The following is a 15,446-nucleotide window of genomic DNA, read 5'->3' as shown; positions in this document are numbered from 1 at the left end:
AGAAGGTGAGAACACGCAATTGGTACAGGTTTCCACTGTAAAAGTTCAAATAAATTTGCTCCTATCACAGGCAAGAGTAAGTACTTTTTCATGGTCAACAGGGGGGCAAAACACTCTCAAATTAATGTTGGTGTATGTGGGAAAGAGAATTGCTCTACAGACAAATATGACACATAAATTACCTTTGCTAATGCCTCTTTTGACTTCCATTTACAGATGCAAAATGTCCCACATGGTGTAACTTCTACGGCTTAGTGCACTTTATGAAATCCAAAACAGACAGATTACTTCTGGGTATTTATGTGAATCCCTAAAATGTATTGTATTGCAATTGCATTTATATAGCGCTTACTACCCCTGATAAGGCGTCAAACCGCTTTTTCAGCGAGTAACAAGCTACTCATGTAATAATAAGTCTACAAGAGCACGTTTCTCATATTTAACATTGGCCTTTATGAATCAGACACAATTAATATTAAAAAGAGGAAGCTTCTGATTAACAAAACAAAAAACATTTACAATGGTTTGCAGTCCGAAACCTAAATGTCAGAAACCTTTTTTTATAGAGGGTAATAAAATACAAAATGTGGATAACTTTTGTTATTTGGGTATTTCCTTTTCCTCGGATGAGAAATGGAATTACGAAACATCCGAGTTTAAGGCCAAATTGAGGAAGAGCATATACGGTGTTTTTAAATTTGCAACTAATTTGGGGGACCGCCGTATTAAAGATATGATTGAGATTTATAAAGCGAGATGCACATCTATTGCACTTTACGGGGCTGGGCTTTGGGGATATGAAACCTGTCATGATATACAGGTGGAAGAGAACTCCTTTTTAAAGAAGATTTTATGCCTCCCGGCCTCAAGCCTCCTCAGAACTTACCCATTGCGAGGTCGGTCTTAACTATCTGGGAGATCTAATAGCCTCGAGACCGCTCCAGCTATGGAGATCAATATGGTTAACAGAGGAGACTATTTTTACTAAGTCCATTATAAATGATTGTTTACGTATGGACAATTATATGAAGATACCTTGGCTAAATTATTTAATTAAAACTTACGGGGTCATTTTTGATCAATCTATTTCGGGATTGCATAATGAAACTCCAACCATGTCAAAACAGGAGCTAAAAAGCACTTTCTTGTCCCATAAGAATGTATGTAGGAGGGAAACAATTAGGAAACAAACCACGTATCAGTTTTACCATCAATACATAGATACGGTGGGTTTTCAAGCCTATCTTTCATTTGTCACAAGATCTTACCACTGTTATGTTTTAACAAGATTGAGGCTAGGTCTTGTGCATCATTTGGTTGCATTTCCTACGATGAAACAGTACCCTGCTTCCCCCTGCCCCTGCGATGGGATTACCAAACAGAGCAAGATGCACTTTTTGCTTTTATGTGACTTATTTCTGTCGCTTAGGATTGTATATCTCAAACCTTTGTTTAAGAAATATGAAACTAATACCATTTATGCTGCTATGACCCTACTCCTTGCACTCAAAGAACCAGATATTTGTTTTTATACTGCCACATATATTTTAAGTGCAATTAAGACCAAAAAGAGTATGCTGTTCTAACGTAAATTTTACCCCCTACACCCTGCAATTTAGGTATTGCATTTTAATCCCATGTGTTCGGATCCTTCGTTTTATAACCATGTTTCGCTGCTTGAGTCAATTGTTTACATCCGGAGTTATGATACAATCTATGCACTTTAAACTATACTCTGTTTTTATAATTATGTTACGCCGCTATGTGCTTATTGTTTACATCTGGAGTTATGATAGAATTTATGCATTTTAAACTGCTCTGTGTGAAGCCCTGGTGTTCTTATCAACCTTAATTATGTAAAGTTGCTTACAATCTACACTAAGAGAACCAATGTAATGTATGACACATATCGGAAAATAATTAACTGTATGTCCTTTTATTACGTATGTTGATTTTATTAATTTTTAACTGTCACATGTTATATACTGCGCTTTTATGGTTGTTTGTTTCAACCGAATAAAGCTTGTTTTGACTTGAATCAGACACAAAGTAAAGAATAGTGGGAGAAGAGTAGCTGTACTGTCATGTGAAACATCAACCTTTTGTAAAGTTTCTAAAGTGATGGATTACCAGGTAGACAGCAGAATACTTAGGAACAATGATTCCTGCTAACGTTTTAGGCAAATGTACCAAACCTAGGATTCTTATGTAACTAAAAACTTAGAGGATTTACTGGACAAAATAAAAGCACTTAAAAATAAATAAAAGCTGGCAAATTAAAAGCAAATCCATTTCAATGTAACGATAGCACAATCAAATCCGATGCTGCCTCAGATGCTAGTCTAATAACTCTATTAGCGAAACTCCAAACCTAATAAACAGAACTTAATATATTGCACTGCAAACAAAAATACCTTGCTGTAGAACCGCAGAGCGCATTGCTCATTAGCCATTATAGAAATCACAGATTTTGACAATAAATACACCAAAATCTGATCCGTACCTGTTCTTTGATATTTGCAATATCCAATGTGTAATTTAGAGCAACCTTTGCAGCTTTGTAAGGCTCCCAAGCTTCGGCCAAATTGACTGTAATTCCCATGTAAATACTTATGATCTGATTAAAAAAAGAAAAAGAGAACATCAGTAATTGCATGGCCTGACATATTTAATGTTACATTTTATGCACAAATATTTATCTATGTTATTAGTATTGATCAAAAAACAAATACATTTGGTTTTTGAGACAAACCGTACACATTCAAAAAACCTCCTATTGGTTCATTTGATGTACATTTAGGCGTTGATTCCGATCCGGTAAAATCACCGTCCGTACAATTCGTATCCGGAGCTGTTTCCGTACGACTCGTACACATATTGAAAATGGCAATGTATGTGTACATAAGCGGCGTTCATTTGTGTTCACTGTACCCCTTGTTGTAAGCAGAACAAATAATTACGAAACACTGACTGTGTTATCCCGCCAGCATAAGACCCATGCACACATGTACACGACAGCTATTTTAGGCACCGTGGCCTCTCTGACCGTTTGCTAAACCCCCGACACCCCTCCCCGCGCGCACTGCTCATGCATCGACCACAAGACCCTCTCCCTCTGCGTGACCCTTCTCTAAAAGTAGCACTCCTGCTTGACCCACACCCCCCCATTTCCTCCCAAAGAACACCCTTCCCCCTCAGCTGACAAACCCCCCCCCCCCCCCCCGGCTGCACTTGACCTATCGACCCGGTCCCAAGTCCTAAGACCAAGCCTCGTGGATATACATCCCTCTTTTCCCTGCCCAGCATAACAAAACCCGTGATACACCAACCGAAGTGTCCGACCTTACCACCTGACCAACCTTTGACCTGATCATCCCCTCCTGCCCTCGTGTCCTGTAGGAATGTCCAGCTGAGAGATCACAATCTCTTGTTACATTCAGGAGGGGAGGATGACATCTGAGCGATTGGTATGGGAATAGGCCTGAAGCGGGGATTCCAAGCATGTTTTTCCGACTTCAAAGCGTCTTTATTATAATAAGGAATCTTTGTGAATCGTAAACCTGTGTATAAAAGACGAAGCCTCAGAGAAACTTGTTAGAGCACCTCCTGAAGACACTATGCGAGTGTCCGAAATGACAGGCTCTCCTCATGAGAAATAAAACTCTATTCTTGTATTCCTGCTTCCAGCGCCAGTCTCTTTATTTGGTAATCGTTCAAGATGGGAACTAAGAGGCGTCCTGCGCCAGCAGCCTGGGCATCAGGTGTATTATGGGCTGACTTTTCCACAATTGGCGCCCAACGTGGGGCCCATCAGCGACATAAGGTCCGGTAAGAGAGGTCCAGACGATGGGGTGAACATCTAAACGATTGGAGTATACCTGCCTTGAGAGGGCCCCCGTCCGGCTGCCGATTGAACGAACTTCACCGATTCTGAACGGACCTCTCTCAAGTGACCTACTGTCCTGACTCGAACCCCACAGGAATGCTGCGATAAAAACATGGAGAAATGAGGCGCTGGAGGAAGGAAGGCGAAGAATTGCCCACATGGTCCGGCCTGGGTAAGGTTAAGTAGGACGTCTTTACGTCTGATTGGTAGGATGGCTTATCCATCTGATTGATTGATTGATTGTTTTGAAATCAGTATTTAAAATACTGGTATTGTTCATTGATTGGTTCATTTAGCCTCGGTTGCTACTTGAAGTATTGGTTCTCTTGGAGACATTCTCTGTTTGCAAACAGCGACGAATAGGAACGTTCCTCTCTCTTTGCAAATAGTGAAGGATAGGTAATGCGGACTTTTGTCCCCCGTTGTAATCCGTCATGCCTATTTTTCTCCCTACTGATTGATTGGTTGCTCTGTTGCTCTTTGAGACATTCGCTGTCTGCAAACGGGGAAGAATTTGAATATTCTGTCTCCCTTTGCAGATAGTGAAGGGTAGGTAATGCAGACTTTTGTCCCCGTTGTAATCCGTCATGCCTATCTTTCTCCCCATTGATTGTTTGTTATCGGTTTTTATCGATTATTGCTCTTTGAGATATTCCCTGTCTACAAACGGGGAAGAATAGGAATATTCTGTCTCCCTTTGCAGATAGTGAAGGGTAGGTAATGCAGACTTTTGTCCCCGTTGTAATCCGTCATGCCTATCTTTCTCCCCATTGATTGTTTGTTATCGGTTTTTATCGATTATTGCTCTTTGAGATATTCCCTCGCTGAAATGGAAACATAGGGAACAACCCCTCAGGAAATATGAAACTGGTGAGGAAAGCCGAACTTAACGCTATGACTTCGAGACAGCTTGGCTCCACCACCCACCCCGCCCAATTAACGACAAAACTTAGGCGAATAATAGAAAAATATATAACACTCTAGCGAAGTAACAGGTGAACACGTTTTATTTTTTTTTAACAAACAAAAAAAAAAACATTTAAGCAACTATTTACATGACGAACTGCTGCAACGACAAACGAAACCCACAATGCATTTCGCCGTCTGCCTGACGCCGTTCCAGCCCTTCCTTCCCCAAAGTAGCAATGTTGGGCTACTTTGGGCTACTTTCTAGTAGTTTTTGGGCGTTTTAAAGTCTACAAAAACCGTCGAGGGCGGTGGGGTGGAAGGACCACTACGCGAATAGCCCGAAGGCGGCGCCACATGCCAAGGCCTGTCCCCTGGATGAACCAAGGGACCCGTTCCTGGGGCCAGGGCGAAGAAGCGTCCGGCCGCCATCGGCTGTGGGCCCGGCCCGAAACGTGCCAGGCGTCCCCACTTCTTTCATATTGGCTGCGACAACACTGGGGGGGGGGATGTCTTGCACATGCCTCCGACCCCCCCCCTCGTCCTCATCGCCTGGTCCGGCCATAACAAATGTCAAGCAAGACGCCGTGGGGTGCACCGGGAGGGAGAGGCGGCGCGAACGAGCCTCTCCCACCTCCCCAGGTGAAGGCTCCCCAGCTGCACCCCCAACGCTCCTCGCACCCGGCAAAGGGTTCGTCCACTGTGGCGATGCTGTGACACCTCGCCCGGCAGGTTGGAGCCCGTCTGCTCATTTGACCCCGCGATTGCCGGTAGCTGCCGAACTCTCAAAATGGCGGTCGACCTTGTAAGAGCGGGCCCAGCATGAAGGAATGGCCCGGTTGCTTGTTGATTCCACCATCATAAAAGTTCTCCTCGACCTTGAAGATTCTAGAGGAGCCGCGGGAGTCCCCGACTCCCGCAGATACCCCCGATGGGGAATGACTGCCATAACTGCCCGCGGAACGATGAAAATGTAGCCGCGGGACGTCGGCGCTCCCATGCTGACGCCAGCCTCAATTTGAATGACTAAAATCCTGCAGACTACAGTTCGGATCAGTTCCGGTGAAAACGCAGTATGACCCGGTAGAAAAATGTTGCTTCCCTCCACCTTTTGACTGATGGTTCATACTGCCGATCCTTTCTGTTGCCCTTTAACGGAACCTTTTGGACTGCCGAAAGAGGCTCTGGGCCGTGGAAATTTAGACTATGCCTGGATCTGCCTGGTCGCACCCAAAATGGCGCCGGTACAAATGAAACTTTCAACTCCTTGTTGTACTCCGATTGCTCAGCCTTGGTGTCATGGGATATGTATGTAGTTTTTAAACATATGGATTGATATAGGATGTGTACTGATTATATGTTCGGACAATGGATTGATATAGGATGTATACTGTCAGTTCGGACAATGAATTGATATAGGATGGGTACTGATTATGTGTTCGAACAATGAAGGACAATGAATTGGCATGAGATGGGTACCGATTGAACATTCGGACAATGAATTGTTGTTAAGTTTTGGCGCCTCATGATTATTGCAAGTTCGAATTTTAACACTTATGATACTCGCCCACACTGAATTCTCGACATGTTTTTATTGCACTAGTCGTACTTTTTACTATAAAATAAACAACCCCCGACTCCATTAGGTTTTTCACTAATAAAGTATCCCCACATCTACAGTTCCAGCCTGCTCCGTGGCCGGCCCACGGGGTTATAGACCCGTATTTGTGCACCGACATTCTTATTAAAGATTTTTGGAAAAAACGTACGTAGTTGTCACGTGTAAATTGGTACATTTCGAATAAATGACCACTGTTTCCGATATAACCGAATTACAGGTGAAATGGCTCAGCTCGGTTAGTTAAGGGTTAAAAAGTATAATACGCAGAAATATTGCAAATATGAATGGTCCAGGTTTTTGTTGTATGTACTTTGCACATTTTTGTACGGCCTAAAGCAATCGCTAAAAGACCGTGGAATCCAGTCTATACTTTATATGCTACCTGTATCAGGAAAATTGTGCTAAAAATGCCCCTAAGTCGCCCCGAAGGAGTGCCACCTGGCCTCCCTACATACGGTCCGTAATACCACACTTGGGTGACCTATGCTATCCACCGGCTTCCGATAATCATCTCTCCCACACTAAAAGGTTCATCTGGGCTTAAATGCCGAGTTGGCAAGAACTGCGTTCCGTGGAGATAGACCGAGTATGTAGTAAGTAAAAGCCTTTTCGGGTTTATTCGCGCTGATGTATTTTTAAAATGCTGCCCCCGCCCCCCTTCTTTTTCCCCTCTTTCTGCAGGTCACTTTGGAACATCGATTAAAAATACGAAAAAGAAAAAGGTGATCTAACGGACGAAGAGACGGGAAAAAGGCGTTCGATTATGGTGCCTACGCACCCCGAATAATACAACCAAAAATAATGTGCACTCATGATTAAGCACTCTACACTTAACTGAATAGGGAAAGGTTTAAAGAATATTCTGAGGTGAGGTTTAAACTCTAGTACCCTCCGTTTGGAGGACTAGGAATGTTGTCAGTGTTTAGAAATTACTACATCCTTTCCACACCCTCATGAACCGGAAACTCACAGCTGCCCTATTGTTCTCCCAACTGACACCCACTGTTGCCTCCGCCTGGAAACGCATTTAGCCCGACCAGGTTAGTTCTTGACCGGTTGCCAAAGGCGTAAGTGTGTAAAACAACAAAGACCAGTAAAGGCAGCCGACAATAAAAGGAAAGAAAAGGGTAAAAAGAGCTTAGGATGCTAAGGATACGCAGCATACAGGAAGAGATCATTATGGCCAATAACGGTTATATGTCTTGTCTTGGAATTTTGTATATAATACATGTACTGTCTCCCTCACCTGAGTATGTGTGTACGTAATGTATGGAGCTATGTCATCCCTCTGCCTGTGTTTCCGTATTACTTAACCCCTGTTGTTCTGTGTTGTGCGCGCACTGAATGACCCATTATTGTACACGTCTCTCTCTCTCTCTCTCTCTCTTTCTCTCTCCATGTCATACGTGTACCGAATGGACCATTAAGAGTGCTCTCTCTCTCTCTCTCTCTCTCTCTCTCTCTCTCGCTCTCTCTCTCTCTCTCTCTCTCTCTCTCTCACTCTCTTTTTCTCTCTCTCTCTCCAAAAGCCCCCTGTTCCCTCTTTCCTTGTATGGTGACGTTGTGCCCCCCCGGCACAAAACTTAATTGGGTCTCCTCGAACACAAAAGTGTTCGGCAAAATTGACAGGAACTAAAACGATTGTGACTTGCCATATTACTACCTCTCCTTTCTGCAAAACGATAGAACCCGAGTTGGTAATGAAGGAAAGGACAGGTAAGACGACGAATGTCCCCTAATCTGGCCTTTTTATAGGGGGACTATAACGTCAATGGCCTTCTGTTTTTCGTTTCGCTAAAAATGCAATTCCCAATGCACAGATTACTTCGCTCCTCTGCACTTAAGTGCGGATGTCCAGAGTACCCCACTTCTCCCGATCGACCCCAGCTCCCTGTCCAAAGCGTCCCCGTTTCCCCCTATCAACCCCAGCTTCATGTCAGCTACCCTCGAAGCGTAATTGATGACCTTGATTAACGGTCGCTCCCCAAGAAAAGCATGTTTAACATCTGCCCCCTCCCCCTTCTTTTTTTTTGTAAAATAATTTTTATTGCAGAGAGGTTGTCAAACATACTGCATAACCATCAGCAAGAACTCTAGCATAACTGCAGGCACTGCCCAATTGTCGTTTGTATACACAGCCTTTCGGCCCACATCCCGGAGGCTGGGCGGCGGTCAATCATGTAGTATGGTGCAGTTAGTACCCGCAGAAACAGCACAACTGTACAAAGTTCTCCGCTTTTATTTCGTCAACGCCTATCATGCCCCCCTGCTCTACAGTGGTGTATAAACTCTCTCCCTCCAAGTAAACAGGTCAATTTTACTCCCCTCTCCCCTCCCCCCCCCTACCTCCCCGTCCCCCTGGTGTCTAAGCCTACCTGTCCAGTGTAAAATCTCAGGCAAAGCTGTGTGAGTAGGATTGCGGAAACAATACTTTAGGTGCGTGTGTCAGGTGTCAGTGCAGGGTCCGATACCTCCTCCCTCGGGGCTTCCTGTCGTGCCACTCCCTCCTCCTCATCACTCAACTCTACACTATCTCTGAGCGCCTGGACTAGGGCCTCCCAAGCCAGCGCCGCCTCCTGAGCCTTATCATTTGCTGTCCGCCGGGCCAGTTGGTATCTGAGTGTGCTTTCTGCCTTTGCCCATTTCAGAAATTCGTTCAGCCATTTCGTGTGTGTCGGAGCTGACCTTGACTTCCAACCCCTAGTGAGCTCCCTCTTTGCGATCAGAAGGCCCATGTCAATAAATTTACTCGACAGTTTTGTTTTGCGCGTATGTGGGAACCAATGTAGGAGGACGACCGCGCTATCATAGTGCAGTGCTCTATCCGTGACCTCATTTAGGGCGTCCCCAACTCCCTCCCAGTACTCTTGAATGCGCGGGCAGGTCCTAAGCATGTGTTGCAAGTCTGCGCCAACTAATGTGCACCTGGGGCATGCCGCATCTACTGCGCCAAAATATCTCGCTATCTTATTCGGAGTGAGGTAGGCTCTGTGTAGGATATAGAGGTGTATTAATTGGAAACGGGCGTTTCTGGTGCTCTTCCTTGCTCGCTGAAGCAGTTGGGACCATGTCGTGTCTGGGATTTCCTTCTGTAAGTCCTCTTCCCATTGTGTTTTGAGACGTGTTAGTGGTGGGATATGTTCTGTATGCATTCGGGAGTAAAGGCACGTAACCGCCTTCCTCATTCCTGCTGACATCATCGTATATTGACATGCCAAGGACGTCACAGGTTCCATCAGTCCCTCTCCCCAATGTGCCTGAAGCGCCCGCACTATTGCTGCATGCACCAAATAGTCACCCCGTGGGAGATCATAGCGTTCCTGCAGAGTACGGAACTCCATCAGCACCCCGTCGGAGTATAAGTCCCCCACCATCTGAAGTCCCGCCTCTTCCCACATTTGGAGGTTCGACCAATCCCCCCCATGTGGAAGTGCCGTCAACATCCCCAACGGTATCTCTGGGGCATAAGGGTGACCAGGACCAGCACGCTTTTGCATTCGAGTCCAACATAATCGTAGAGTCTTTTCTTCCTGGGTCAATCCACTCAGCACTAGCTTCTGCTGGAGGGCTATATAGGCCAGCACATGGCGGGGGGTGCCCGCGTCTCTCTCATGTTCCGGCCCCCTGTACACTCTTGCCACTTCCTGCGTAAAGAATTGAAGCTGCGCTGCCAAATAATAGAGTTCAAAGTCCGGGACCGCTAGCCCTCCTTGATCCTTGGGCCGCATGAGAGTCGTCAGTGCTATACGCCGTCTGCCGCTTCCCCATAGAAAAGCTATTATGCTGGACTTCAGGCGCCTGAACACTTCTCCCGGTATCCATACCGGCAAGGTTCTAAAAAAGTATAATAGCCGCGGTAGGGCGATCATTTTGAGGAGGGACACTCGCCCCGTCATAGACAGGGGGAGGGTAGCCCAGAAAGCCATATTGCCCTTCAACCCTCGGATACATCGCCGGATGTTCCCATCCAACAAGTTGGCGGGATCGTGGTATATGTAGGTCCCAAGATAGTGCAGGCAATCAGGTTCCCAGCGCACTCTGTTGGTGGTCGTCGGGCATGTCTCCCCTTTCCGGAGTGGGAATAAGCATGTCTTCTCCCAATTCACCCTTAAGCCTGAGAGCGCCCCGAATCTCTGGAGGAGATCCTCCGCACCCCTGGCCGCCTCATCAGCGTTATCCAAAAACAGCAAAAGGTCGTCCGCATACAACGATATATGGTGGTAGGTCCCTCGCACTTCCAGCCCGAGGTACGCATCACCCCGTCTAGCCAGCATTGCAAACGGTTCCATGGCCAGGGCAAACAACAGCGGAGAGAGCGCGCAACCCTGCCTCGTCCCCCGGTTCACATCGTAGCGGTCCGATATCAAAGCTCCCACCCTCACCCTCGCACCCGCCCGTGCATAGAGCACTGTGGTCCAATTTATATAACCCTCCCCGAGACCGAACCCCCGCATCACTGCATATAAGTAGTCCCATTCCAGGCTATCAAAGGCTTTTTCGATGTCGACTGACAACACCATTGGGGCTAATGCCGTTTGTGGGGGGTCCGCCAGTAGCCTGAGCAGCCGCCGAATGTTATGGGTCGTGTTTCTGGTTGGAATAAAGCCCGATTGGTCCCTATGAATCAATCCCGTCATGTGAGTGATCAATCTCCCGGCCAGAATCGTGCTCAGGATTTTGTAGTCCGTCGTCAGCATTGATAACGGTCGGTATGACGTCGGGTTCGCGCTATCTCTGCGCGGTTTAAGCAAAGGGATCATGATCGCTTCGCGCATCGACTGGGGCAGCTCACCTTTCTCCCTGGCTTCATTGTACACCATTCTGAGTCTCGGGGCCAGGAGCTCCATATATTTCACGTAAAACTCAATAGGGAGACCGTCCATCCCCGGCGTTTTGTTTCGCGCCATCCTCTTGATAGCCCCTCTAATTTCCTCGAGGCCGATCGGCCCACCGAGAGCCGTAGCGTCTTCCGGGTCTAACTGGGGCAACTGGGCCTCTGCCAACAGGGCCTCCGTCGCCTCAGGTCGGTTCTCCAACCCCTTCCCGTACAAGGTTCCGTAGTAATCTTGGAAGCACCGCACTATGTCCGGTTGCGTGTGATAGGTTTCCCCGTTCGCTCCCGCCAGGGACAGTATTGGGGTGGACCCTCTGTGAGGGTTGGCCAGCCAGGCTAGGAGAGTCCCCGTCTTATCCCCCTCAGCGAGTGTCCTGGTCACATAAGCTTTATAATCGAAGCAACGCAGGCGCTCAACTTCAACCGCCACCGCCTCCCTCGCCTCACTAACTCTACTCTGCAGGTCAGGACGGCCGGGCCTCAATCGCTCGGCCGCTCGCAGCGTCCGTTCCGCCCTGTCCACGTCCTCTACCAACGTCCGTCTCGTCCCCGCGAATTTCCCTATACAGTGCCCCCTTACCACCACCTTGAATGCATTCCATTCAGCGGCCCTGGAGGAGGTGGTCCCCTCGTTTTCAGTAAAATATTGGACGATTCTGAGTTCCAAGTCTGTTCTAAAGGGCGGGTCATCCAACGTGTCTGGCCGGAGCCGCCACGTCGGAATCGGAGCAGTCCCAGTCATCCAGGCCAGGGTGAGCAGCAGGGGGTTATGATCCGATATTGTACGCGTGAGGTATTCTGTATGCGCAATTGACGGGAGAACCTGAGGAGAGCATAGGAATGCGTCGATGCGGAAATGTAGGTCGTGCATGCTGGAATAGAAGGAATAGTCCCGCTCAGCCGAGTGTTGTGCGCGCCATGCGTCAGTGAGGTCCCATTGCCCCTGCCACTGGACCCTATGTTTCGCTAGCCTGTGCACCGGGGAAGCATGGAGCGGTGGGTGTGACCTATCTAACGTAGTGTCCGCTATAGAGTTAAAGTCCCCCCCCAGCAATATCGGCCCCGCGAAGTAGGTTGCTAATCGCGTAGAGAGTTTAGTGAAGTAAGGTGCCTGTTCAGTGTTGGGCGCATAAATGCTGCAAAGCGCTATGGCACGGCCCCTGAGCAAACCCTCAACTGCTACAAATCGACCCTCCGGGTCCTCTGTATGCCTAGTGACTTGGAAGGGGATCCCAGCCCGAATCCATAGCAGCACCCCCCTGGCAAACGCTGAGTATGTGGTGTAAAACAGGTGACCCCTCCACCTCCTTTGGAGCGCTACCCCCTCCTGTTTGGTCAAATGTGTTTCCTGTAGGAAGGCAATGTGAACCCCTCTGCGGACTAGGTATGAGTGAACCTTGTGCCTTTTAGTCATCGAGTTCAGACCCCGCACGTTCCATGACACACATTTCAACGATCCCACACTATCCATAGTCTTGACATTGAGGGCCAAGAGCCCTGTTCCACAGTGGCCAGACACCAGTAAAGGCCCCCCCGTCCCTCTTCCCCAATCTGTTCGTTCCCCACCTCCCTTGTCCTACACCCCTCCCCAACTCCGTACCCCTACCCTTACCCCCCTCCCTGTCCTGAGTATCCCCAACATCTCCAGACATCCACCCCCCCTAGAACAGGACCTAACTGCAGAAGAGTTACCCCCGTCCAAACAAATGAGCAAAATGCTCTCAAAACTTTCTAGCCCGCAGTCTGTACTGCGGTGGCCTTAGGGGCCTCTGGGTGCGTGTACTAGCTGCCGCAGCAAAAATTAGCGTCCCGTTTCCCATTCGCCCCTCCCTGTACAGCCAAACTCACGGTAGATCAGTCTCACTGCAGCCTGCTCCAACGGCCAGTTTCGTCCGTCCCTCCAGACCGACGCCGCCAGCCCCCACACTCCCTAGTTCAATACTCAGCTGCCGAAGATCTCCTCCGCCGTCTGCGGCGTCACCGTCGGGCCCTTCACGCTGTCCACCTCCGACAGTTCAGTCTCCGACCCTGTCTGCTTGTCCTCCGAGATCGATTTCGAGTCCTCCTCCTGCTGTGGGGCCTCCGATCCCGAGACCTCTTTCACCGCCTGCAGAGCTGCTTCCCGTTCCAACGTTGTCTGTGATTCCGTCAGTCGCTTCTGGTGTTGGCCCCTCTTCCGAATTCGTCTCGATCGCCTCACCGCGCCCCTTTGGAATTCCTCCGCAGCCGCCCGTTGGTGGGCCCCGTCCGTTCCAGCCTTGTAGGAGTCCCACCAGGCCCAGGCATCCGCTGAAGAAGTGAAGAACAGTGCCTTCCCATCCACCGAAACTCGGAGTCTCGCCGGGAATAACAGTGAATATTGCAGTCCCTCCGTCCGCAGTTCCTTTTTAATGGAGAGGAATGAAGCTCGTTGCTTTTGGGTTTCAAAGGTGTAGTCCGGAAACAACGTGACTGCGCTATTGTCAACTTGGAACGGGCCCGCTTCCCTCGCACGTTGCAGAAGCCAGTCCCTGTCCCTGTAGTGGAGGACTTTGATCACCACCGGTCTCGGGGGGAGCCCCGGCTTGGGGGGTCTGGCAGGCACTCGGTGAGCTCTTTCCAGCGTGAAAAAGGGGGAGAGGCCTTCCGGCGCCACCACTGTCCGTAGCCAGTTGTCCACATAACCCAGCGTGTCCGTCCCCTCGCTTTTCTCTGGAAGGCCCACCAGGCGTACATTGTTCCGCCGGCTTCGGTTTTCCGCATCTTCCGCCCTCCTTTCCAGCGTCTGGATACGTTCCAGGGCGTCCGTAAGTTTCCCCTCCAAGGCTTTCTGTCCTGGTACCACTTCCTTCAGGACTATTTCTGCGTCCTTGACCCTGTCGGCCAGTTTCCCATGGTCTGCCCGCAGGAGTCCCAGGCCCGTCGACACCTGAGCAATGTCTTGTTGCAAGGCGGTCCTCGTGGCCGCTATAGCTTCCAGGATTCTGTCCTGCATCGTGAGTAAGTCCGACTGGGTATGCTGCATGGCGTCCGGGGCCTCCGAGGCCGTTCCCGCATCACCTTTTGGCCCTTTCGGTTTCCCCATGCCTCCTCCGGGCCAACCGCCGGGCAAACGTGGAGGCGATCGAGATTGTCAAGGCACGTAGCCAGTTGGCCGGTCACTCCGTCGATGCAGAGCCGTCGCTGACCAGTCTGTAGTAGTCCGCAGTCTGCAAGGTCAGGGGCGCCCACTCAAAGCCGTCCAGCCATTATCTAGGCCCAAGCTGGCTCCCCGCCACTGGCCAGTTTAAGCCCCCATGCCGCCCACTGGCGTCGTCTCCTCGCTTCTCCCCCACCACCTCGGGCCGCCGATGCCTCTGCTGCTGCGCAGGGTGTTTGCGTGGAATTGACCCTCTCTGCCTCCGGTGCAGGCCTCCCAGCGGTGGGCCCGGATGTCGCTCCAGGAGCGGGGCCGCCAGCCTCCAATCTCACCCAGCCATCCGCCGGCGGAATGCACGGCCGCCAGGAAGTCACCGCTTCGCTGCTGTCGGAGTGTAGCCTAGCACTCGCCCGGCCCCAATCAACCCACCGCTCCAATGTCCACACCCAGGAGCTCACCCCGCTGTGACCAGGCCGTCCCGCTGGTCAGCGCCACTCTGACCGCCCCGCCAGGCCGTCGCAGGATGTCGCATACACCTACCGGCTCCTCCTGGGTGGTGTGCAACGAAACGGGGCAGCTGTGCGCGGGGGTGGGGGGGGGCACGGCCCCCGGGAGTGGGCGCTCTGTCCGGATATTCAGGTCAGCGTTGGAGCTCGCCGGGCCCCCACTCGGGCTCGTCAAAGTGGGGCTGCTGGGTTCTCAGTCCGGGCCCGTGTACCGCCTCCCCGGCGGCGAGTCACTGCACGCTCAGCTTCTTGACCCTCTGGATCGAGCCCACTCAGGCACCTCAGTCAGGTCGTGGGGGCGCCCCACCAGTGCTCCGGGCTAGGCGGCGTCCTCGCTGCCGCCCCGCGGTCTGCACACACTAGCGCAGGATCGGGCGCCACAGTGCCGCCACCGGGGCCGCCCAGGCCCAGAAGCCGGGACCTCGATTTCTGAGCCCCCCAGAGGCACGGGAGGCGCCCCCCTCCTCAGCGCCGCCTCCGGGTTTCTCCCAGTCCACCGCTGGCTCTGCCCCGATCTCCTCGATCCCGCAGCTACTCCAGGTCCGCTCTCACCTAGCTCAGGTAGCCGTAGCCGG

General features: G+C 50.1%; 1 protein-coding gene across 2 annotated transcripts in view; it reads right to left on the bottom strand.

Moving 5' to 3' along the window:
• The window catches only part of WASHC5 (WASH complex subunit 5), a 415,933-nt gene that overhangs the window by 351,599 nt on the left and 48,888 nt on the right, over positions 1 to 15,446 (bottom strand). For both annotated transcript variants that reach the window (XM_078686781.1, XM_078686782.1), the window contains one exon: positions 2,504 to 2,617. In XM_078686781.1, the coding sequence (XP_078542907.1) occupies positions 2,504 to 2,617 (114 nt within the window). The remainder of the gene's footprint in view (positions 1 to 2,503; positions 2,618 to 15,446) is intronic.

Source organism: Lissotriton helveticus, chromosome 4_1 (assembly GCF_964261635.1).
Source record: "Lissotriton helveticus chromosome 4_1, aLisHel1.1, whole genome shotgun sequence".
NCBI classification, from domain to species: domain Eukaryota; kingdom Metazoa; phylum Chordata; class Amphibia; order Caudata; family Salamandridae; genus Lissotriton; species Lissotriton helveticus.
This window is presented reverse-complemented; position numbering and strand designations above follow the sequence as displayed.